The 27,622-nt window shown below is 36.4% G+C and overlaps 1 protein-coding gene across 2 annotated transcripts in view; it reads right to left on the bottom strand.

Annotated features, from left to right (window-relative positions):
• The window catches only part of LOC122789351 (disintegrin and metalloproteinase domain-containing protein 8-like), a 688,349-nt gene that overhangs the window by 529,739 nt on the left and 130,988 nt on the right, over positions 1-27,622 (bottom strand). For both annotated transcript variants that reach the window (XM_044056732.1, XM_044056731.1), the window contains exon 3: positions 11,542-11,618. In XM_044056732.1, coding sequence (XP_043912667.1) covers positions 11,542-11,618 — 77 coding nt within the window. The remainder of the gene's footprint in view (positions 1-11,541; positions 11,619-27,622) is intronic.

Below are 27,622 nucleotides of genomic sequence, written 5' to 3' on the forward strand. Positions count from 1 at the left end.
CGCACACTTACCTTATGGAGCTATATCACAGACGGGCCAACCATGGTAATCCGACATTTCCAAATTCGCGGTTTTGGACATTTGCTGTAATGCTGGTTTGCGCAATACGTGTCGACATTTACGGATTTGCTTAAACGGACTTTCGCTCTCATAATAGGGACCCTAGAATTTCTAGGGTTTGATGGCCACCTTACCCCACACTGTATAAATGGATTTTTACATAGACTTAATTGTGACCTGTGTCCTATACCACACCCATTACAAAACCAGCACTGCTCAAAGGTGGATACAGAAGTTTGCTGCAGCTTGGGGGGGGGGGTGACTGGAGATGGTGGGGTGTGCACAGGAGGTCATTATATTTTATAATGACTCTGTGGACAGTGTGGTTATTATTTATTTTACTTCTCTTGCAGCCCGCAGAGGTGTGTAAAGAAGGTAACTGTAGTGTTTGTTGGGGCAGTATACTGTCTAGGAATAACAATTTGGAATTTATTACTGTGCTCATTATTTTTTCACTTTCCTCACAATCAAATATCAGTCACTTATGCTGGTGGATGCCTTTTGGAAGTGGGGGTAAGAATAAGACTTGCTATGTATATGTATGACAACAGTCACTTGAAATACATGACTGTGGACATTTGTGCCTTTGCTGTCATCCCAATCTAAACACCAAAGGTGGTGACTATCTTTTTTTTTTTCAGGGGGGTGTGAAGGCAGAAAATATTCACAGATAGGATTTATGCATCTTTTCAAACATTTGTCTGATCAGTTTATTGTGACTAATGTTTTGTCAGCTTTGAACTTTAAGCTTTGGGCACAGCTTATTTCTTCATTGAATAAAACTTAATTTATTTTCTTATTTTGTGATTTTCATTCAAGCCACCACTTAATCAAAAGGCTAGGAAATGCTGTAAAATTCACTTCAGACCATCTATAGCCTTATGGCTTTTGGGAGACCCCCAGACCCCACCCCCCTGCTTAATTCAGTTATTTCCTACTCAGTTATCACTGTGCTGTCTTGGCCGTTTAGGGTGTGTTAAAGGATGCAATCAAATGTAAAGCTGAACAATAACACTGAATGTTTTTTCTTAGTCATAATATTTGTTCAGGCTACCAGCTATGAAAAAGGTCAGGCTATTAGTGGATGAAAAGGTTGTTTAAACTCTGAAATGCACTGTAGAGACTCTAGAAAGCCATGGCTTCTAGAAAAGGCTAAAGAGTAAGGCAACATGTGAAAAAAGAAAGGAAAACATAATCTGCATGGTGTGGGGAGCACAGGATGGGGAAAACAGTAGGGAGCACAGGAGGACATGTACAGGGTGGGTGTTACAGTAGGCAGTGGGAGGTGCTAAGGAGCCCTTCACCTACAGGGTGGGTGTTACAGTAGGTAGTGGGAGGTGCCAAGGAGCCCTGCGCCTACAGGATGGGTGTTACAGTAGGAAGTGGGAGGTGCCAAAGAGTCCTACACCTACAGGATGGGTGTTACTGTAGGCAGTGGGAGGTGCAAAGGAGCCCTTCGCCTAAGGTAGCATTTCCACCAAGGTTGGACCTAAACATAGGATTGTTGTAATGTAAAATCACTGCAACTAAATGCGTAAATGTGAAAGTCCATCTGTGAGATGGGCCAACATAATGTGGTACACAGGCCTATCATAATGTTACAGCATTGTAGCTACAGGTCAGACTGTGTACTACTCCTTAACCTTTGCAGCATGAACTAAAAGTCTCATAGGAGGGGTGGCAGTGTTAGTGTGATAACTAGACTCTAAGTGCCCAGGCCCCCCCAAATTTACACTTGCTGGAAGCCCCCAAAATGCAAGCACCGGCCCTACATACACCTGTTATCAACCCCAAACCACATCAGCCATCAACAATAACTTATTCAGAGTGTACATTGCATACCTATTAAAGATGGGTTCTTCAATCTCAAGTAGCACCTGACAGGTGAAATCGACTGGTCAAACCTTCAACTGGATGCAGACAACAACAATCAGAATCACATTTATTGGCAAGTATGCATGCATACAAGGAATTTGACTCCAGTTTCAGTGACTCTCCAAGTATGAATTACATAAACAACATGCATACAACTATTAAGAACAAGGCAAATGACATACATGCAACTATTAAGAAAAAGGCAAAAAAAGTAAATATATATATAACCTATTAAGTGGAGTTAACTTTTTATGAACTTGATGGTCTGTGGAAAAAAACTTTTCTTATATCTCCTTGTTTTGGTGCATATTAATCTATAATGCCTGGCTGATGGTAATAATTCAAAAAGATGGTGGCCTGGATGTGAAGGTTCAGTGATGATCTTCAACCAAACATGCTGCTATGCGCGTAAGTCAATGCACGGCCAAAGTATTCAGTATTAAAAACAGGAGGCCAGCAGAAATATGTGTCAGATAAGGAAGAAAAACACTAAGAGCGATACATACATATCAGACTATAAATAACTTTATTATGCAGACCGGTTTCGGCAAAACAATGCCTTCTTCAGTGTAGAAAAAAATGAAAATTGCAACAATAAACCTCATGAATATTTATAGACCACCCCCACCAATGAAATCCAGGGTATGTACCCACAGGTACTAATGCATAATTGAGAATGACATGTGTAAAAAAACAAAGACATGTATAGAATACAAAAATGAATATAAAATGACCACTTGGAAATAAGGATACCAAATTATCCTCCTGTCTTTCCTCATACAAAAATATCAGGCACAACAAACAGTTAAAACATGAACCTGGTACCATATGCAGACACAAAATTAATACAGAACCAGAGAAACATAGAGAAATAGCTGTTCAAAGTAGAGATATCCGCCCAAAATCCAAACATATGAATACGCACTATATATATATATATATATATATATATATATATATATATATATATATACAAAAATATCCCCCAGAACAATAAATTCCCCAGGGATAAAATGTATACACTGTTAATGGGCAAACAATGACTGAAACCAAATCAATCAAAACCATGCTCAAATGATATGCCAAGAAATAAATGAGCAAGAAAAATGTTCCTTTCATAAAAAATGTGGTTATAAATGGTCATCATTAAGACCTGGTGAGAATAATGCACCCAATGTGATGATCCAGTATTTTTCCTTGTGATTGAGTATATTGTGCCATCCCTGAGGATTGCTACGATCACCAATGATCCTGTCTATAACCATGAAAGTAAATTGAGCATAAGGGTGTTTCAAAGTATGGCGATACAAAGCATTGGTTTCCTTCTGAGTTTTAATATCGGATCTGTGTTCATTAATACGTGTTCTGAGTGGTCTAGAAGTTTGGCCTACATAAAAGGCTTGACACCGACAAGTTGCCAAATAGACCACCCAGCTGCTGCTGCAGTTACCAAACATTTTACACTGATATAACCTGCTGGTATTGCGACTAGTAAACTGTTTAAGTTTACTGACTTGTTTACAGGAACCACAATGACCACAGGGGAAGGTACCCACTAGTTCATCACCAGACATGGTCAACTGTTTGTATATGGCTCCCCCACTTTCTATGTGTTTGAAATGAGAAAAAATGGAACCCAATGTTTTACCTCTTCTGAATGAAAATCTGCACTGTGGACCCAGTAAGGACCTCAAGTATTCATTGGCCATAAGAATGTTCCAATGTCTATTAACAATTCCCCTAATAGCATTGGAATTTCTGCCAGCAAGCCCCGCTCTTCTCCCCAGGGGGCAGTTTACCACTCATCCCTCCTTTACTTACATATACTAATTCCAAAGTCCTAAAACCTCAGAGAAAAGCACAGAGACTTAAATCACTGCCAGAAATTGTTCTGGCAGTGAGTCTCAGTGGTAAACACTGACCAATGAGCTTTGGCTTGAGGAACAGTACTTGAGTTACTACCTGGTTGAGTTTACATCTGACCAAGGGAAGGTAAGCAAATAAAAATAGTTATAGGGTAACCAGTCAACGGCAAGAAGAGGTGAAGCCTCACATTGACAAAGACTTTCAGTATTTTACAACAATTTGTTTAGAAACTAGATTTAACAAAAAATACTGCCATAATTTGTTTCTGCAGCTGGACAGCCTTGTTGCCAGAAATGTGCTTTGTGTAAAGACAAGCAAAGCTGGTCATTCCTTTGTGGTTTGGACTACATGAGTTGGCCACTGCATTCTAAGCCAACTACTGAGACAGCATTATGCCCTGGCTTCCTAAAGAATAATATAGAGTAAAAAACACAAAACTGTGCTTGCTTCTACTGTTATTCTTTCACAGTGCTCTCTGTCCTGAGTTCAGAATGGCCACAAGAGTTGTCTGAACATCAAATGGTATGAGAAGTGGACTTCTTTTGGCAGTTTCTCTGCATGTTATATGAGAAGATTATGAACAGCAGGCAGCATAATTTATTACGTGTGTTAACATGAATAAAATAAATTAAAAAAAACAGTCGCATAAAAAATTACAGCAAAAATCTGTTGCTACCACTAATAAACAAACCTAACATTTTGCTACTTAGCATTAACTGTTGGAGCTCTCCTGAAATAATCTAAATACATACTTTGCTTCCTGGTGTTCTAGCTTTTCTTAACACAGTGATTTAGTAATTCAAATCATTACTAATATTAACAAATGCACTTATTAACACTAAAAACAAAAATGTTATTCTTTGAGTTTTAAGCAATACCAAACATTTTATTTATTTATGAGCAAGTGACAGACAGGCAGATATCATGCATATGAACATATTATGATACTAGCAGAAAAAGACCTTTGATCTATAAAGTCCACCTGAATAAACCTGTCCCTTTCCACTGCCATATACTTTCCTATGTCTCAGGTATCACTGAGCGCTGTTGATCCAATACAGTTACAGGTGGCTGTTTGAAAACAATCTTGGTCAATCAGCTATGTTATTTATTTGTTTTTAGCTATCCTAGATAGTTTTACCAGGATTCATTGGATACATTTGCCCATTCTTGCTTGCAAAGTGAAGAATTGGTACAGTTTGACCATGAGGTACTCATCTTTCATCCACATACTTCTTTCATTTTCTGCCTTCCGATACATACCTGAACTTTCATGCCAAGATGATTTACTACCACTTGACTATTAAGGTATTGTTTTATAGTATAACAACCCATACAAGCCAAACTCTTACTGAAGACATAAGAATGAAAAGGAGTCTGATAGTCTTAGCAGTCTTTTCAATATAATGTTAGTCATTACCATTACATCTGGTAGAAGACATTTCACTTTATATCTACGAGATATGATATCTCTGGAAATAGTCCAGCTTTCATCAATTTCAGTAGCATCTTCAGAAATGTGAAGAACTCATACACCTGAGCTGTTGAATTTAACCTCTTCCCCTTTTGGTAGTACAATGCCCAGTGAATTTATACTATATTCCCCTAATGTATGAGAATAATATATGTGTGTCTGTTTTTCACCCACTTAGATAACTCCTTTTTCTATAACCACTTTGTCATGCTAAATGTGCACTGCTGCCTTTTCGGTAGTGAATACCAAATACCACAAAACTCTTCCTGCTTCCAGCAGGAATGTGGGATACTATCAGAAATACTTTAAAAAAATAAAGTAACAAAAATTATAGAAAGATATGAGCATATTATCAAAAATATAGTGTAAAATCTGTAGACTTTAATGAGGTGTATTGCAGAATTCTATTACACCATGTCATTTATTTTTGCTTCTGAAAGAAGGGAGACGTAAGATGTGTGTACACTTTCGTTAAATTATTGTGACGCTACTATGTTGGCCATGTAGTATTGTGTACTAGACAGCTAAAAATATGGTGGGTGATGAGGAGGGTATCAGAAAATTCTCTTGGGATAAATTAAGCCTGAAAAGAGGTATATATCTCCACAAATGGGTATATCATGTGCAGGGCTAAATCAGGCTTGAAAACAGGAACATTCTTCCAAAACAGGGACAGTTAAGAGGTCAGATGCTAGAAGATTGACATATTCCCATGACTATAGTTCTTCTCTTTTTTCACCATCAACCTATTGTTGGTCACCTTGTCACCCTCACTTCCCCGCCTCTGTAGTCTCTACCCCATAACAGCAGACTTCTTCTATCCACTTTGTTTCTGTTTCCTCCTCAAAGCCTAATTTCCTATCTTACTGATCAAATGGTTTGCCGCTCAACCCTTTTAAGCAGTAGTATTCCTAGAAGCCATCTTCAGCTTCTGCCAGTAAGTTGCCCCTTTAAAATGCCTCCGGTATCAATACTGGGCTTTACCAGCTAAGCATCAAATGAAACTATATACATGAGAATTTGTTTCAGCTTTAAACAGGTAGATCAATCTCAGAAAGGGACAGTATGGTTGCAATGTCTGGTTCAAAGAAACGTGACATGATTCTGGTACAGAGGGCAAGATGCATATAATTATTACTTACTATGTCCTATCTACTAACTACGTACGTAGTAGAAACGTCACAGTGATTTAGCTCTGTACAGATGATGAGAATGATAAGGTCACACTCTGTTCCTAAGTGCAGGGTGTAATGTCAAGAACAGCACTACTCATCTCCTTCACTTCATGTTGTGGCATGCAGTGCTAATACGTATGCTTGACACTGTATCTTCCCTCTCAGTAATTGTATGCTTGTCAAATGCACTAAACATTTTTCTGTTTTTCTTTTTCTCCAAGTTGAGACTGAAAATTTATGATCAATGCTCTACCTCAGTTAAAAATTCAAAATCTATAAATCTATAAATACATCAATAAATAATACAACCACTCAATTCAATGCATAGCATAGCAGTTGGAATCCAAACACAAAGCCTTCTTCATACTATATTTAGATACTGGGATTTAAGGACAGCAGAAAAGGCTAGACATGGCATATACAGGGTTACTTGGTTTAAGCAGCTAAAGAATAAAATAGTAAAAACATGCATATAATACTTCACTATCCATGGGGAATAATTACACATTACCCATTTTCTCCAAAGAATAGTGAAAATATTTCCACAGAAATGAGAAGCCACTGTTAAATTTAGTACATGACAAACTCACAAAAAGTATCACAGATTGTCAGACTTAATCTGCGGATCAGTATGGTTTTTTTTGTTTTGTTTTTTTTTGCCCTTTTTACAGCTGTCTGCAGTCAGACATGTCCTAAAGCCCCTCCTCAGTTTTCCACTCTGAGCTCCCAGACACCTGTCCAGGTTGTCCATCACAGACCAGGACCTCACAAGTGAGAATTATTTTGCAAGTGGGCTGTGGATAGAGAAGAGATGTGGCCATCCTAAAACAACACCATCTTAATAGCTGTATAGTGCTTTTTGTTATGTTCTACCCATTTTCCTAAACCTAATGTGTATTGCATAATGTGTCTCTGCACTACAATCTTCAGTCTCTTTAGAGAATTTTCAGCTTATGGATGGAGACCCTGCCTTCCCGCAGATTAGGAGAGATGGTGAGAATACACCTCAGTCCCTATTCCCAACTTCCCAGCTGACATCTCAGTAAATGGGGTCACTAATCAAATGTGGGCTTTCCTGAGTTGTCTGAGTCATAGTCATAGCTTCAGCTCTTTGTACCACAAAGCCAATGAGGTCTGATATTTACAAAGCAGAAATGTGCATGCATCTTATTTGGCAAGTATTTGTTACTCTGCAGAGAGCAGATGTCAAACGTGGAAGTGAAATTTTGTATTTTCAAAACATTTCTCTGTCAGATGTGTTAAGTGCAGAAACAAACACTTTATCTGTGCGTTGTTTTCATTCTTTTTACAAGTTTGTTTGTGTCTTTCGGCTTTTCCCGGTTAGGGGTCGCCACAGCGGAACTCCGGTCCGCTAATGATTAGCAGTAAATTTTTACGTACTGGCTTGCCAGGCCTAACGCACAACCTTCAATGAAGGAATGCCCATTCATGCATGTCACTACACAGAAGACGCTCTAACTGAGAATCGAACGGGCAACGTCTAACTGTGAGGCGACAATGCTACCGCAGCACCATTCTTTTTACAAGTAATCTATATAAATCAAATGAAAAAGAGAAATAAAAAAAACGTACAGGCATAAAGTCAAGAAATTAAAACAAAGACTATATGACAAGGTTTTACCACAGCTGCAGGGCTCTGTCAGGTGTGACAACCCCTTACTGGGCCACTAATCAAGGAGTCTAAATCCTCACCACTGACACTGGAGAGGAGCATTCAATTGGAATACAAATGGATACACTCAGTATTTCCACAATTTCCTTTAAGAGCACACAGGGAACACAGTCAGCCCGGGGTCTGAATTTCTTTATATCTGTCTCCCTCCAGGGTTTCAATTAGGCTCCCCCAGCACAGCTATAGGGTTAAGTCCTCAGTTGAGTATCCAAGACAAATCCTCCAGTACCCTCTCTGTAAAACAAGTGCTTCCTGTCCCTGCTCCAAGTAGCTGACACACACATACACTGTGAGATATGATTTTTCACACACACACACACACACACACACACACACACACACACACACACACACACACACACACCTGGGAATGGCTGGCACAGATTTACCTGCTGTGTCCCCTTCTGCCCAGAGTATAAGATAGTTATCACTGTCTTCAGACACTTCACAATCAGCTACTCTAAGGCCTTTAACAAAGGGTGTCCAATTACACTGTGTAATATTAATACTAATACAAATGGTAGTAGTTGACCAAGACATCTAGGCCATCTGAAGTGACTCACACAGTGTCACCAAATAAATATAAGTACTCTCAAAGGTTAAATACTTTCTAAAAGGACCAGCCAGAATAAAAGATGTTTTAAATATATTTAATAATAAATAATAAAAGAACATGAAAATACTGCATATATATTTACAATAAGCCACAGAGTTCAAATAACAGCAAATATTGAAAATAACATTGATGGATAGACTCAGACAAATAAAGGAAAACAATATCTAAACTAAGCTTCACTATATTTTCCTGACTGAATCTATGAGAATTACTACTCCCTACTTACTTAATAGAGCAAGGCAGATGATGTGGTGAATGGTACTTCTTGTTGTCAGGCCCAAGACAGAATACTCAATACTGAGATATTTCTCTTTGTAATATATAAAATTTCCAAGATAGCTGGCAGAATGACCTCATCTGGTCACCTGACTCTACGTTCTTACACTATTTCCCTTTGAAGCTTGAGACAGGATGTTAGTATATATGTGATAAGATGCATATCTGAAGTTTTGATAATGTTTACGGCAGTGCCTATGGCTTTCCTTCTTTTTACTAAGCTTCTTCCAGACATGCCAACTCCAGTCTTCTTCAGAGCTGTGAGATAAGCACTTCCATGGCCCAACAGGTAGTCCAATTAACAGTATTTGTCTTAAAGTAAAAAGTAAGCTAGCTGTTTAAACCCTTCCTTATTAGTGCCTTTTGCTAACATATATACGTACAGTCTCACATGTATGTTCCTTCTCTCTCCAGCAGGACCCACTGTTGACACATTTTTTTAACATTAGCAACTTTACAAACACATTTTGATTTTCAAATGCCATACAGTTCTAATACATTTGTAACATAAGCATTTGTGCAAATCAGTTTGATATTCAAATGCCATACAGTTCTAATACATTTGTAACACAACAATCTTGTATAAATCAGTTTGATATTCAAAGGATATATCATTCTTTAAAGAACTCCTGCCAGCTATGATGTCACTAGCCCATATCATCATACCAAGTACGACATATTTAAGGGCATTAGACATTCAAAAATGTAACAAAGAATTGGGCTTGCCCTCATGATCTTTCAAAACTTAATATAATTCTGTATGTAAGCAAACTATTACTCCTAAGAGCATCAAAAATTGTGCTGGTCTACAGTCCCCTACTTGCAATGACTTTTATTAAATATCTCACAGGTTTCTGATGAAGTCTGAGGCTTAAGGCTGACAAAAGCGCTAAAACTAATAAACTGGTTGCTGTGGGTTTATTGTTTGTGTTACTTGCTTCCATCTACATGTACATGTCACTGGTTTTCCAATAACAAGTTCATTGTTAATGTCAAAATTAATTCCATGATCTGATGAATCAGCCATTCACCTAGCACTACTTACCCCATTTATGTCACTGAAATACATGGTAACACCATTTTCTTTACTAAAAGATACAAGTATGTAGAAGTTCTATCTGATTTCTTCTCTAGACTTTCATTTTATGTCAACATTTCTCTTTAAAGTTCTAGGTCAGCTCAGAGATGGGCCAATAGCCACAAGTCTTCTCGCACCTGAAGCACAGAAATCAATAGCTAAAAACTATTCTTATTCCAAGGCTTGAGTACACACTTCCGCTAACCTTCATTACTCCCATAACTCCATTCTGTTATTCTTCTAAATATGCCTGTTTCTTCTCTCCTTAATCCAGTTAGTACTTATTCATGCTTGGTTGTGCCTGAAATATTTTGAAATTTCCTTCTGCTGTATAATTCATAAAGGCTTTTATACCTTGCTTTAAATGTATGTTTTATAATATTAAAGGACATTAGACCAGTCCAGATACTCACTTAACAAAGAATATATAAACAACTAAATAAAATAATAATATAAAAATAATGATTCCTTAGTAACATATGTTTTCCTCTCATTGATATCAGCATGATTAATAAAATAGCAAAATTCAGCCATTCCACGTAAAACAATTTCCCGTGATGTAACAACATATTCCTTATGCTCTAAGATTCCATTATCTGGGTCTTAGTTATGATAATGTATAACTTACATGATGGTATAGGTTCCACCATAGCTCTCAATGATCAGGGACAAATCTCAACAGAATCAGGTACAAATCCAGAAATTATCAGGGACAATCAGAAACACTTTTAAAATATTAGTACTATTAACTTAAGACACTGACAAAATAAGAGAAAGTGAATTAATATACATTTTCTGAGGTAAAAGAAGTCTGTAACTCTAATTATTGTCATTAATTATTAAGAGTAATTCACCACCTTTTCTGCAAATGTAACCAGTTTAAGGTGGGATTAAGAGGGACAAAGCTAAAATATGTGTCAAAATCAGGGACAGTTGAGAGCTCTGGCTTCCACATTTCTGATAGCCTATGTGTGTCTAATAATACCCCCACCAGCATTTTCTAAGGTTCCACTCTAACATTTTGACTTAACTTTAGGAATTTTGTAGCTGCTACCCCAACAACCATACTCCACTCCTTCCCATCATCATCCCCATCATCATTCCCATCATCATCCCAACATCATTCCCAACATCATTCCCATCATCATCCCCATCATCATTCCCAACATCATTCCCATCATCATCTCCATCATCATTCCCAACATCATTCCCATCATCATTCCCAACATCATTCCCATCATCATCATCATCATCACCGTCATCTTCATTATCCCCATCACCATCCTAAAAACAAATTAGCTAGACATTTACTCTGCTCATTTTATGGTTATGCTGAATGGGCACAAATAAAATAATCACTCAATACACAAGCACAAAAATCACAGCTTTCAAATTATTTATGTTAAAAAAACGAAATCCATGACTTACTGATTTTTTTTCAGATGAATGGTATGATTCTTGCCTTCAATTCCTATGTCATACCTGACCTCTTTAGGATATGCATTCTAAAAATAAAAAAGGAATGGAAATTTCATTAAAATAAACTGTTACTGTTGAATAAGTTCAAACAAGTATTATTTTAATTAATCACGTTTAATTTATGCAAATATTACTCAGAATATTTAGTAAATTATGGGTATCAAAGTTGTGTTCACTTCTGTTTTTATCTGCGATTACTTATAAAAAGCAGAAAGAGGCTGAAACCAAATTCTCAAATGACCTGCTTCAGAGTGCGTTATAATTTATGAAATGGATAAGAAGCTTTGTTAATCATAATCTCCTTAATATATACACTCAGATATAAAATATGTGTTTTCAGATGTGACTATAGCAGTGTTCCACTCAGTATAAAGTGATAACGATGCCACCAGCAGCACTATCTCACAGTTCAGAAATGGAAGCCTTGGTATAAGGTTGTACCATTTACTAAATGTGTAACAGCAAACACCAGCAGAATAAAACACTGCCAGGAGTTATAAAAAACTGGTTATTTGCTCATAAAATTAAAAAGGTAAGCACTTTCACATCCGCTTCATCAGACCTTCTACAGAAAATGAATGAACTAGCATGCTTATATATTCCGCTGGTGTTTGCTGTTACACATTTTCGTTTTTATTTCTAGCGGTTTATTAATCTCAGCAGGTGTATTTCTTTTTATTTTCTTCATTATTTACTAAATTTACTTTGTAGAATTCTTCTTCTTAAACAACAGTGCAGTAATCTGGGGCTCACTTCCAGTCCATTTGCAATACTTCTTAGGATAAGCTACAAATAAGTAATGGTTTATTCCAGTGGGCTCCCATGCACTTCATCCACTCTTAGTAACCTTGTTTAATAAAAATTATGTTTTTCAAAGTGATCTTGCACCCAGTCTCTCCTGATCCCCATGCAGTAGAATAAATATCTTCCCTCACTTTGTACTCACACCTTCTGCATTCAGTACATGTTGACTTTGTAACCAAAAAACTTACTTGTTAGTTTAGTTTTCCAAACTCTGAGTATGATTTTGATTTGATCACAATGCATCTCATCTTATTTAATCTAGTGATACATTCTTTTGATCTACTCCACCTTCTATTCCAGTAAAGAAAATGTTACTGAATACCAGCCCAGTCCATAACAATGGACACTACCACAAGAAGCAGACTCTGCTAGCCAAATGACTAGTCAGGATTTGGAATGTTAATCAGTAAGCAGATGCTTTTTTTCTTTCTCAGGAAAAATGATGAGAAATGTGATCAGCACTGCAGAAGGAAAAAGGTCTTTCCATATACCAACGTAAAGTGAATTGCACAATTCACCTCTGTGATCTTAGTAAATTAATTTAATGACTACCTTTGATGGGGATGCTCCACAGATGATCTCTATTCCTGGGCACACAGCCTTCCTGTTGTCTCAGTATGACCTCTGATTGTAGTCTCTGATGTATGGCAGATAACTCAGAAGACTAGACAAGGACTAGCAGCTGTGCACATAGATTTAGTGTATCTCAAACTCAGAGCACTATAGGAAATCATATAAATCTGATGACTATAAGCAAAACCAAATCATGTTAATCTATTGTCAAGATGCTCACTTGATCACTTTCAATCCTCTAGCAGTAAACAAAATCCCCAGTTGGTATTCTAGCTGCCTACTTTTCCATATTAAATCACATCTGCTTTGTTTTAACAGAATTAAAGAATCATGGTCTAAGGGCACATGCTCTGCCTACTCAGCAACATACATCATAACCAAATCAGTGAAGTCATCCACTACCATACGACAGCAGTTCTAAAGGACGGCTTAACTCTTGTCTTCACCCTCACATGGTGATCAGACTCAGAGGAAGCATATGAGCAAGAACTTATATTAATGTGGGAAAATAGTCGCATTTTATTATTGTTTATGGCAGAAAGTCTATTTCTAATTTATACCTTTTAAGACACATATATAGTTTGTCATCAGCCATAAGAATATCTAATAATTCTCCAAATATTATCTCCACAACTGTTAGAGCTCTCAACCCCCACCCCACCCTCCCAAAAAAAAGTACTTGGAAGACTAGTGCCTAAAATATTTTATATCTATAAAATGTAATACTCTAGTCAAGATATACAAACAAATCAAAAGGAAATTGCATCAGATATGTGGCACTACTAACCACCTGATGGTGTGAATATTGGCTAGCACTAATGATCAATATTGATATAACACCCCAATCCCATGTGCAGAATGGGAAAGGGGTAGTTGGTGCAGATGTCAATACATTATTATAGTAGCAATTTGCATGAGACTTTTATTATTATTATATAAAATATGCAAATGAAAATAAAATAACATGATAAGTTCTTCCACTGAAAGTTACATACTTGTCATTAGTTTCCTTCTGATTATCACTATCTCAAGATTTGTCACTTATCACATGATGCTTGCAGCATAAGAAGCCCCACCCACCCACACATTGTCACCTCCCTCTGTTAATGCTCAGTGGTATCAGCCTCCATATATCTCTGTACTGTGTTCGTTACAAAGTAACAATGTGCAGTATGTGATGAAACACACATCTTGACCTTGTTTAGGTACATACATTCCTCCTCAAAAGCTTTACTTGCTTGCTAACATGCTAACAGCATATGCTTACCAAACACTCTAAAACCATCACATCCATTTTCTTGTGAGGATGCTGTTTTAGATATACTTCCCTCTGTTTTTATCAAATGTTTTGAAAGTGAGCACAAGCAAAACATTAAAAAAAAATAGAAATTATCCTCAATGTCTGTTGTATGTGTATGAAACAATGAGTAATTTGCTCTCTAAGCCACTAATTAATTACTTATGCACTGCTAAAACTACACAAAATGAAGAACATTAAGACATTTAAGTTCTTGGTAAACAGATGTAGAATCATAATGCAAAAAGGAATTGATTACATTAAAGTGCCAATTACCTTCCGAGTCAGACAAGGAAAACTAGAATAGATCAAAAATAATGGCTATGAAAGAGTTTCCTGGCACAAAGGCACTTGATCAGAAGTTTAATTCAAGATTAGTTATGACAACAAAATTAGTTTGTTGAATGCTCTGCAGCTGTACAGTCATTGTATCCCCTTTTGCTTGTTTAGTAATAAAAATACTAATCAGCTAAAATGCATAAATCATGACAAAAAAAAGAGAAGTCACTTAAAAAGGCCAAATTCAAACTTGGAAAAACATTCCCTTGTAGCAAATATTAAATATATAGAATAGTGAAGAGTAGTGCTATAGCAGGTACTTTTGTTAAACATAATGTTTTGTAAGCTATTAAAAACAATAATACAGCCTATGTTATTTGTAATATACAGTATGGTGTAACACTTGACACAGTTTGTACAGAATAGCCTGAAAGATCAGTAACATTCAGGTTGCTGGAGTATTTCACAAAACAAAATCTGTTCTGTCAATTATTTTATATTTGCATGCCACGTAGTTACAAAGAAGTATATAATGTGTAAGTTTTTCTTATCATAATGGAAATAACAAACAACAAAGAAAAAATGCTAGAGTATGAAGCAGTACAGACTAATTCCACCCACATATGCAAGTTATTAGAATTTGTGTTTTTATAGCACTACGCACCCAACTCTAAGTAAAAGGCAACAACTTAAACAGACTTCTGAAATAGTGAGACAGTGTTAAGGCAATGGTAGTCCATATTTACACTTGTATATAAGAAAGTTGTCCTTATGAAATAATTTTAGCATGTGTTCTGTAGATGTACTGGAGAATCTTGGAGGGTAACAGGGAGGATTATAACTGAGTCTCCAGTCATAACAATAATGCTATGTGTCCCAGACATGGATGTTAAGAAATTTGCCTGGTAAGTGAAACTTGAGAGATGAATCTTGACAGCATGTTGGGAATACATAATGTCTCGGGTTATGATCTCAAAGACCTGATCGTGATTCTTTGTAGTCTATGGAGTTTTACCAGTTCTTAAACATTACTGAAGTCAGAAAGAAAAAAAGTGTTGTAGCAGTAAATGTTTTACAGCTCAGAAAGTTATAACACATTTATCTCTATTACATAGAAAGCAACCATCACAGAACAGCAGGAAGCAGGAAACTGTCAGATTAACACTTCATTCCAAATTTCACATTTTTTTTCAACGAAATGACTAAGACTCAGAACAAATAATTTGACAGTTTAGCTTCCCCCTGTTCTTCTGCAATGTCCACTGACCACTTTTAATGCTCTAGCAAGAGTGCTTAACAGCAGTGAGAGGTGTATAACAAAAGCTTGATAAGCACCTTTCTGAAGGCAGAAAGGTGCATAACAAGCCTGTATTTTCCCCAGTTTCAGAGCACAATAATAGTGCTCCGTGCACTACAGTATAGTAGTTCTGAGTAATTAATATTTAATTTCTGATGACAGACTGCATGTTATTAAGCTCATTTGTATAATGAATTCAAGGGTCTGCCAAGTAAACGCTGAGAAAGTTAAGTAGCATGTTCTAATAACGAGAGTTAAGCTTGAGTTTCACTGTGCTTGCTGCGTTCTCTGAAGGGCCTTGATTCTACAAACTAAAGTTATGTTCATAGAGTGGCAGTTAATGAACAAAGATATTGTGATATGTAGAAGCATAGAGCTTCCTTGGAAAGGTATGAATATAAACAGAATATATCTGGACCAGACTTTCAGAACACTCATCTTAGAAATACCCTTTGTGAACTAGGATATCATTGTTGCACAATTTCATCCCAAAATGTGATTTTCCATTTACAATGTAAAAAAATCACCTTTTCATATAAAAATGTGCAATAGGAATAGGGTTGTTCATGCCAGCCCCACAGATACCACACTGTACATTATAACCATAGAGCAGAGACCACAGTAAGTCTTTAAGTACTCAATCTCAATGCAATGTTCAACAGTATCAAATGCTGCTGAGTTATTCAGTGGGTCCAAAACTCAAGAGAAATGCTGGTCTCTGGCCATCAGCAGATCATCTACTACATATATGACAATGGTTTCTGTAATGTGATGTGTGTGACAACAGGACTGAAAGGGTCGATGAGCCCAATGTCTATAAGATGGGTCTGAAGTTGTTTAACAACAGCCTTCTCAATAACCACATCTAAAAATGGAAAGTTAGAGCTTTTGGGCAACAATTATCAGTTGTATTGACATCTAATGCTGATTTCTTGAGTATAGGGATAACCACAGCTTCTTTCAAGGCTGACAAAAAGACCCCAAGTCTCAAGGACATACCCAATATCTGATAAATCAGTGAAACTATGACATTAAGAATGGATATAACTAGTCACATACAAACTGGATTCAACCCATAGGTTGTTGGTCACTGACCTAAAACCACAGTAATGAACTCATCATAATGAAGAATTTTAAACACTTTCCAAGATGTAAGAGTAATGCAAGTTGACATTATAGCAATACCCAAGGGGTCAAAAGATGCCAGGGCAGATCTGATGGCAGCAACATTGTTGGAGATGAAACTAACAATAGAGTCACATCATAAAGCTGATAGAGCTCTCCTAGTTGTCAGAAAGGCTGGACTGCACAACCTTTTCACACGAGCAAGAGTGAAGCTGGATGGTTAGATGCCTTGGAGATCTCTCTAGGTAAGCTGCCTTCTTAAAGTGATTTCCACGTGGTATGTGACATAATGTTCCTCCAACTCAGACTTATCGCTTAAACACATCCATTGCCACTGACACTTCAACCTGTGTCCCCTCCTATGAAGAATGCAGTGATCATGGTGAAACTATGGTTCACACCTTCTAGAGAAAATTAGGCAAATATGGAAACCTGGGCCAGTCATAGTCCAACCCTCAGACAAACATCAACTTCATTCCTTGTTTTACCCATCCTAGGACAATGCTTTACCAAAAAAATAAAGATGCTGGACACATACCAAAGTTGTCATGTGTGGCACAGCCATAGTACAGACACATTATGCTGCACTGGTTATCTGCAGTCTACAATTAGATGACAGGTTGGACACCCACCACTGGATTTTGAGTACCAGTGCTATTTTATTTATTTTACTTTATTAACAGGTAGATGGGCATCAACAGTCCATTTTCAGCTAAACAAATATCATTCATGTTTGTAGAAATATAGTAAACTTCTACTCATGCATTTTACTTAAGGTATGCAGGCATATAAAACAATAATGCATTTCTGAATTGAAATTTGTACCATTAGAATCTGTCACATTATACATACATGTATTACACTGATATAATAACACTATATGGGAACACAGCTTATTAGTTTAGATCGAACTTGCTTTAAGTAATAAAATAGCAGCTGTTTCCCTAATTAAGAATATGATTGTGTTAATTCGTGTATCTCACTAATTTGGTGGGGTCTTGGGGCTTGCTTTGTGCTTAAGAGATGGTTTTACTTACTAGAGGTTTGTATGGGATGTGTTCTTATTTGTACAGATATATTTTGTCTGATTGACTTGGTTGATTTTCAAAGGTCATTTGAATTCTGACTGAGTTGTGCACTAGGTGATGGAATTCGATAGTTTACCTCCTGATGCTGAGAATGTGTCTGAGGAGATTTCTAAGTGAGTAAATTATGTTGTTGTACAACTATATACTATATGATTATTGCAGAAACAATAAAAATAATAATGAACAATAAATTAAGGTGTAACATGACGTGATCAGACTAACACTGAGACAAAAACTACAGAACATACACAGTGGAGTGAGTACTTCAGGAGATGCATGGGGGGAGCAAGTGTAAGTGAGTGGTAAGCGTCAGCTTGGCCATCCTGGGTTAGCAGGTTGGGGGTTCAAATCATAACTTGGTGCTTCCTGGTGGAGACCACAAAGTGTTTTGTGCATGTGTAAGATACCTTTTGATCACTGACTGAAAAGGGTTAAGTAGGCACGTCACTGCACTTACTGATATACAAATAAGTTCATAAGTAGTTACTAGGATTGCAGTCCAGGAGACCAGTAAGGAGCTCAGTCCAAATTCCCAATTGACTCAACACACTGTCTGGTTAAATTACTTGCTCAAGATCACACAGTAGGGAAATGGGGGCTGAGGGAATCAAACCCTTTACCGCAAGAGAGAATCAAACCCTTTACTGCAAGAAGTAGCTCATTAATGTTCATAACCTTAATCTTCTATTTTAACCAGAAAATCACATGTACACTCTATAGTAGTTAGAATTTCCAGGCCACGTCTATAACGCACATCTCATGACTCCCTCCCTGAAAGGCTGGAAAAGTCATATTTCCTCTGAAGAGGGGTGGGCCACTTATTGTAAGGTTTATGTTGGGATTTTATCACTGCTAAGGAAGGGAATAAATAAGTTCTTAGGGCTAGGGCATGTGTCAGCATTAAAGGGTATGTGGGTGAAAAAAGTAAAAAATGACTTTGAATTAGTGTCGCCAGACTTGTAGGTTATTACTTCTCTTGCATTAGTTAGTATCTCTTTTTTAACAGTGGCTTTAAGCCAAGAAAATATAAAATGTTTGGTTTGAGTGGTGTTTAGTGGGAAGTGCTTGTCTAATAGCAGAAGTGTAAGAAGCTGTGTAATACTGTACTGGCATCTGTTTGGCAGATCTTTCTGAACCAGTCATATCTGTCAATTTGTTTAAGAGAAGTGACTGGTTATGTTTAGGGAAGAAACAGAATGTGATATTTCTACTAGGGAAGCTGGTGCATTTTGAAAAAAAATGGAATTGTTAAATGATGTTGTTGCCTCTAATGAATGGAGAAAATATGTTTGCGTGACAAAAGCTATGCATTGCATTGGTTAGGAAACAGTCTTTGGTAAAGTGATTACCTAGGACCTTCTTCAGTGTTCCTGTTGACCTGGTTAACAAGTATTATGTAAAAATCATGAGGTAGAGTTCAATGTGGCAGCGGTTAGAATTATCCCTAGTATGTTTTGATTTGTAAACCCTGTGCAAGTGGCAGGAATGAGTACAGGGTTTCAATTATATCTGAAGGCACATAGTATAATTAAGTTATTATACCTACAAGGTTTAATTTGGTTTAGGAGAGAGTGAGTGGTGGTGAGGTTTGTTAGAAGGGGTTACAGGACCCTGAGTTGTAGCTTGGGAGTGGGTCAGTAAGCAGGTCATTACAGCAGTGCCTGTTAATATTAACACACCTACTCTTCCTGTAAATTTTTATTGGTCTAGTGCTATGACAGGGGTCATAATGTCTAGTTAGCTAATCGAAGAGTGGACAGAACAACTTGATTCATGATTTACTTATAGCATTATATTACGTAAGGACTCATTAAGCAGAAGTCCAATCTTCAGGTAAGTACTATTAAGTAAAGATCTATATTCAAATAACATTCAGAAAGGTTCTGAGCTTAGAAGAGAGTAACACAGTGTGGTGGCTGAATGGAAGTACTTTGTTTAATGTTATTTATATATATGTATATATATATATATATATATATATATATATATAGATAGATAGATATATATTTCTTCATCATGAAGGCATTAGACTTTTTACACTTTTGCTACAAAATGAATCACAAATAATGTCTACAGTGCTGAGTAAGTAAATTAATGTGCTGAGCAGTATTCATTGTCACACAATTAGTAAGCATCCTCACCATTTCTATCCCCCCCAATTTACTCTATCATGGTCAAGTCTATAAATTCTCTTTGTACTCTTGGTTGAATATGAAACTCCTAACATCCACAGATTTAAATTAATAGAATTCCTTATACATAATTCTTAAAGTTAGATTTATAAATAAAAATGAATGACCAAATGAGCAAATTTGTATGAATACCACCTTACGTATGTCATGAAAACAAACCAGATCTCTAATGGAACCAGCTTTCCCTGCATACCATACCTTTACCAGATGTCTACCCTCACCGTGTGAGAGTGGTTTGTGTACAGTTTCTTCAAACAAGCAGCACTAAAGCAAACAGATTTAATATTTTGTTTTGGCTTGTGTTTGTAAGATTAATGTAAGCAGGAAATGCTGGTATCTGAGGGAAATTATATTCACTGCTGATTATGTAGTTTTCTTGGAGATGCTGATTTGTTTCCTCCTTAAAATGAACAGCAAACTCATTTTAAGGAATTATGGTGAGAATTTAGTATAAAAACTTAATTTCAGTAAATTATTTTTACATTTAAACTGTAAGATTTTTTATTGTTCTTAGCATTACAGCTAAACATTCACAACTGAGTTAGCATTTAATGGATGAATACCTCACTTTGCCGTTTTACATCTGTTTTTTTTAATTATGTAATATTGTACAGTTCTTGATAGTAACTCCCAGATTTTAATACATTTATTTTTCTAGACCTCAAAGGATTGTAAGCCGTGTTTCAAAAAAGTTAATTTATTTAATTTATTTATTTATTTTACATTTGTTGAGCGGGAGAGTCCGACTGGATTTTGATCCATTTTCAGCGGAGGCAGGGGGAGAAAAGCTCCACAGATGCATACATACAGACAGAGTAACTTGACAATTGTATACCTTTGTACAAGACAGTTACATACTTTGACAATTATATACTTTGTGCAAGAAAACTTACAAAAACTATTCCAGATATGAAAGAATATATAGCAGATTTCAGAAATTATATACTTTTAGGCACAAACACAGTAATTTTAGTAGTACATAGCTGTGTAAGTTCTCCTATAGTTCAGCAGTACAATCACTAGTCTATCAACTGAAACAGCTGAAGTATCGGAGTTATGGTAAAGATAGTTACAACAAGAGGCCAGGTTTTAGAGAGCCATAGTAAATAGAGAAAGGGTTAGTCAGGGTTTATACAGGGGCATAGCCAGTGTATTTTTGTGTGTTTTTTAAGAGATATTTTAAATTGAGTTAAAGATGGGACTGCAGTGATTTCAGCAGGAAGTAAGTTCCAGAGTTGGTAAATAGTCACCAGCTAAGTTGTTGGTTTTAACAGTTTGAACTAGCATTCTATTGGAGGAGCGGAGAGTTTTTAGGTTATTGTATGGGGTGATGATATTTTTAAGTATGGGTGTGTTTTCTGGTTGATAGAGAACTTTGTGTGCCACGATTAATTGATTATACTGAATTTGACAGGGTAGTTCTAGCCAGCCTAGAGCTTGAAGGTTAAGACAATGGTGTTGTCTATATGGTGAACCTGTGACAAATCGGGCAGTATTATTATAGCAGCTAGTGAGTTTATTTAGGTCAGATTTACTTAGATTTGTAAAAATAGGAGAGGAATATAGCAGGGTTGAAAGTAAATGTGTTCGGGCAATCAAGGTTTCAGCAGATGGGGTAAGGAATTGTTTAATCTTATATAAAGAGCCAAGTTTCTTATTTACTGTCTTAATGGTATGGTCGATGTAAGCACTGAACTTGAGACTGTTGTCGATTAATACACCTAGTAGTTTAGTAGTAGGTTCTGGGGAAATTATAGTTCCATTGTTGGATTTTATGGTAAGTAATAGCAATGGAACATTACTAGTGGGGGTAAAGAGTAACATCTTTGTTTTATTTGGATTTAATAGAAGACACCAGTGAGTGAGCCAGTTTTCTACCTTATTAAAGGTGCTTTGGGATAGATTCTGTAAATCTGTCAGAGAGGTAGCAGAGCAGATTAGGATAGACTCATCAGCATACTGAATACACGTAGCTTTTGGGATGACTGTATTCAAATTATTAATAAAGATGGAGATGGAGAATTGGAAATTTGGAGGATATTTCAGAAATACTATCAAGTAAAATGAATAATAATAATAATAGTAATATAATAATTATTATTGTTATTATTATTATTATTATATACACTATCTGACTATGGAGTAATATTAATGTAGTTGCCTAACAGTACAAGATTATTTTGATTACAGAGAATAAGTAAACTATAATACATTGTTAAAACAGAGACTGCTGATTAATAATAATCATTTTAACAATCAAAACTCTATTGAACTTGCATAACATTACTGAAGAAAAATCACAATGAGAAAATTAACATTGTTAAACAGCAAATATTGAACAAATTGTGAAACAGTTGTTGAAGTAAATACAATGTTATGGTTAGTATTCCTGTTGGTTAAAAAAAAGAATAAACACTGTCTGCACTCACACAAGGCTAAAGGTACATCAGTAGCAAAATTGTAGCATACACTGCCTGTCTGACTTAATGATATTTTATACAATTAGATTTACACTTCCATATCCTCAACATGTAGTGCATATGCAGACAATTGATTATAACCATCAGTTACAAATAGGAATTTTGTCCAGCAGTAGTTAAACCTGGTAAAGTATTTCCCAAATTTTGAGAGCAGTAGATTTTATGTTTACTTTGAGACTGGTCTACCTAGTTGCAGGCTACAAAAAAACAAGCAGAAATAATAATATTAATTATAATGAACATTTCTAAATCAATGTTGCCTGTTTTGATATCTTCCCTACCTACCACCCGGCAGCAGAACCTCACCTGTCTGCAGCTCCTCTCCTCATTACCAGGTACCTGACCAGCCTTAGTCTCTACTTAACTCAACCTAACCCATGTCCTGAGCCAGGGAAGAGATTAAGGACACTGTTGCAGCATGATGCTTCTGCCAGATGCGCCATAATCTCTAACACCCCGCAGTAACCCTACAACCCCATAATGGCCGTCTTCAGATGGTCTATGCACTCTTCCATGCGTGTGCAACCTTTTTTCTCCAATAATATTGTATTGTTTGGCAATGGAGGTTACAAACAGTAAATGCATAAAATTATAAGAGTACAAATACATTAATGACATTAATACATTAATGAAAGTCATAATTTGGCATATAAACCATCCAGAGCATAACTCGTTACCTACACACAAATATATACATTTATACATACATACGATGCTACTAATAATGTTAAAGAAAAGGAGCCAAACCACTTAATTACCAGTCTGTATACCTAACAACCCAAATGAGAGAGCACATCAGATTTAAAAAGAGAAAAAAAGAAATTAGCACACAGTCAAAAGACCAGACAAAGTTAATTGTGTAATTGTTCAATCACTCTGAATAAGGTCAAACATTTTTGATAATACGATTGTTTATTAGGGTCATTTATAAATAATTTTTGTGATGATATATATTTTGTTGCTAGATTCCTGAAGCCCTTCCAAGATAATTTGCTGCAATCCAATCAGTTTTTGGTTATATAAAATTTAATTAGTAAACAAAGGGTAATGAGCACATGAAATTTTATCTTGGATGATCTAATATCTGTAATATGTAAAACTGCTAGTTCCCACGAGAGAGTTGACTTTTGATACACCATTTTTTTCTAACCTAACTTTGAGAGAGCACCAGAGTTTATATGTATGATCACATGACCACAGGGTATAGTTCATAGTTCATAGTTTAGTACTACGCTAACTGCCCTTGCGAGCCATTTTAAGCCTAGCCAATTATCCCTTGTGAGACTCAAACCCTGCACCTTTTGTTTGTAAGGCAAACCCCTTAGCCATTAAGCCACCCTCCCAACCCCAATGGTATGTAATAGGTCAGCTTGAGGGAAGGAGCACATGGCATTTCCTCTTTTATATTTTGCTCATTTATTACTATTATGAATAGTTTTGGCATACCATTGTCTATCTACCTCTTTTGGTCAAGATGGCAAGGAGGAAGCCAGCTTTGTAGCACAGAGGAATGATGACCTTACTACTATGTAAGTGACCCGAGTTCGAGTACTGGCTCTGGTGCTTGTAGGAACTGTCCAGTATAATATTGCCAGCTCACCCATCCTGGGGGAAGGATGCTGCCTTGACTTGCTGCAGTAGCAGCATCACGAGCCTGGTGATCATGGTAGCACATGCATGCTGCTCCTTCCCCTAGAGTTTTGAGTAAATATATAAATATGCATTTTTCAGTGCCATCAAAAACCATTAAGATTGGCAATATATGTTTACTCTCAGAATACCGTCAATAAATCCTCTTAGCCCCCACTGATATTGAATAATTAACAGTCTATCACATGAAGGCAGAGAAACCCCTCATAACTGTCAACCTGTAATTACGTATTAAAAGTCATAGCACTGACCTGTATAGATCACTTTATAAATCATAGCAAAGGGTTAGAAAGTGGAGCATTTTCTTATTTTTCACACTAGAAAAGCCTTTGCAGTGGAGACCATACATAGCAAAAAGGAATCTCTGAATGGCCTTAATTTATTTGTATAATAAGATATATACTTATAATCGAGAACAGCTTCATAAAGAAAACCAGTAAATCTAGGAAGAACAATGTTAAATTTGAGGGCCAAAACCATAGTGCTATGCCTAAAAAATAGTAGTTGAAAGGTAGGAAACGTCAGCATATTTTTTTACCAAGCATCCAAAATATGTGGTTTGTTCTGTTCAGCTGTTAGCCACATCTTTCTATGTCTTAGTGAAAAACAAACGTCATTTAGCTGTACACTCACAGATCATATGATGCTGGCTGAGGTACTTCTTTAATTCACATTTATCCTGTGAGACTCGAGTGTGCATGTCAGTAAAACTTCCCCCAAATAAAATTAATATTTACACTTGGAGAATCAAGCTAATGGCAGGAAACATTATCCATTAACTGCATACATATGAATTTCCTGAATTTTGTCACAGTTAGCTATAAAAACTGCTTTTCTGATGCTTCAGCCAACAGTTACACTTAAAAACATCAGTTCATTAAGTAAAGTTTTTCGTTGCAACTGCATTTCATCCTTTGAAGTGCATGTTAAACATTTCCTTTTCAAGACATCAAATTATTCTCTGACATATAATAAAACACATTATTTTGTCACTTATGAAAGCCATAAATATAAAGCTTTCAGATCTGTTGTGTCAAGCCGGAAACTACATCAGCCCTTGAACTTATCTGGATTAAATTTCATTCAGAGGTGAGAAGCAATGATTCTTTGCAGCCCCTCAGGCCTGATGACTGAAGTAAATTAGAGGTAAAGAAACAAATTTATTACATGAATTGAAGATATTTCAACTAACATGATTAATCCTCTGTCTGTAAAACATAACACAATCTAAGCTAATCCCAACGTAGCTTACTCTGATCAAGCTCGCTAGTGTCACTGAAGCTGCTACACAGGTTAGAGCTATGATTTTGTTCTGCATGGAACTTCTGTTTTCACTTTATTTCCTTATTTCATAATTGTCTCAACATCTGACAACAGATTGTAAAACTATTTTGTTTTGTAAGCCCAGTTTGCAGTTAAGATAAGGTACCGAGCATACCTGGCCTCCCGGTGACTGCCTTGCTGCGGTCTACTTACCATTTCAATAAATCTGTGCTACAGATTACTTCAGTACTGTCACTGCCTTATGTTTTCAGTGACTCATGAATGGTCAACTTTTCCTTAACTACTTGAGAAAAAGGGACATACCTTCTGCCTGAAATGCAGGCAGTATGATAAAACACAATTATCCAGCATGTCCTTACCTGGCTATTCCAACATTTCAGTTTTCTCATTGTTTCCATATGTAAGAACAAGCATATAACCATTTATTGCTTTACATGCACATCAATTAATGTGTAAAGTCCACCAACACCAAACAGTACTCATTTCAGGTCTCCTGACTCCTTATACCAGACTAGCTGTACATCAAGGTGTTTTACATCTCTGTCATTCCTGTATCTGACATTCTCCTTTACGTTCCATCATAACCCTTTTAAAATAAGATCCTGTCTACGGCAATATTTGCTCTTCTCCTTTTGGAAACTTGATGCCTAAACCACTCAAGGCCTGCTGTCATCTTCTGTTCCTCAGATGTTTGCATTGATTTCTTTAAGGAATAATAATAATAATTCTCAGAAGCAATAACTGAGCATTTAACAGATCAAAATCAGAACCAACAGTTCACCTGTTTGGGGACACGACAGGTTAGTCCAGCATATGATACCTTTACAGGTGAGAAAGAGTTTAACAAAAAGTGCAAGATGTTTTCTTCATTGTAATGATTATAACAATGTTAACAAGGTTGAATCCTTGCTTACGTTGCCATATAATGTTTCAGAACTTATAGGCCAAAAAAGAGCCATACAGATGATAGAGTGGACTATTGAGGATAAGAAAGAAATTATGTATTGTTACTGTTATGTAAAAATCCCAGACTTTCCAGGCAGAAGACACACAAAAAGATTGAGAGAAATTAGAGGAAATAAAAATACTTGCACAAGAAAAGCTGTCAGAAGCTTCAAATCAAAAAGTGTGTTTATTAAAACAACAGATTTGTGAAAAACATTGTATAGACCAAGATATCTTGGGCCCATTTGGAAAACAAAGTGACCGATGAAGTGTCAAAATATACAGAGCAAAATCTAGACATTTTTCAAAGGTATAAAAAAGAAATATGGAGATGGGAAAGAAAGACAGAACTCAGATGGTCCAATATTTGTGCAAAGGCAGTACAAAAAAGCAGCACCAAAGATATTCAAAGAGAAATACAGGAAAGACCTCCAGATATGGAAAATTTCACATTAAAAAATAACATTCCAAGAGGGAATGCAGAGCAGAAGATTAGTAAAACAGAAGTTAAAAAATAGAAGCTGAAGTTATGGAGTGCCTGCAAAGTGAAGAATTTAGTATACAAAGTCTAACACAGGTTATATCACAGCATGATGCAACAACGAGTACCCCAAGGAGAAACAGGAGGAGCAGGAGACATCTGAAGAAGAAATATGGACATGGGGAAAAAAGAGATTTAATGTGGTGCAATATTTTAAAAAAATCAATACAAAAAGAGTAGCACCAAAGATATTTGAAGAGAAACACAGGCAAAGGCATCCGGACATGGAAAATTTTACAAAACAAAAATGAAGAAAACAAAGAGGAAAGTAGAGAAGAGTATTAGTAATGGAGAAGTCAAAGAAATAGAAACTGAGGTTATGGGTTACCTGTGAAGTGAAGGACTTAGTATAGAAAATCGAACTCTGATAACATCATAGCAGGATAGAGCAATGTACCCCCAAATTAAGGAGAAACCAGTAGAGCGGGAAACATCTTAATTGGAGTTGCACAGCAAGGGAAGGAACAAGAAACTG

The sequence above is a fragment of the Protopterus annectens genome, chromosome 14.part0 (assembly GCF_019279795.1).
Source record: "Protopterus annectens isolate FY-2018-M chromosome 14.part0, PAN1.0, whole genome shotgun sequence".
NCBI lineage: Eukaryota > Metazoa > Chordata > Ceratodontiformes > Protopteridae > Protopterus > Protopterus annectens.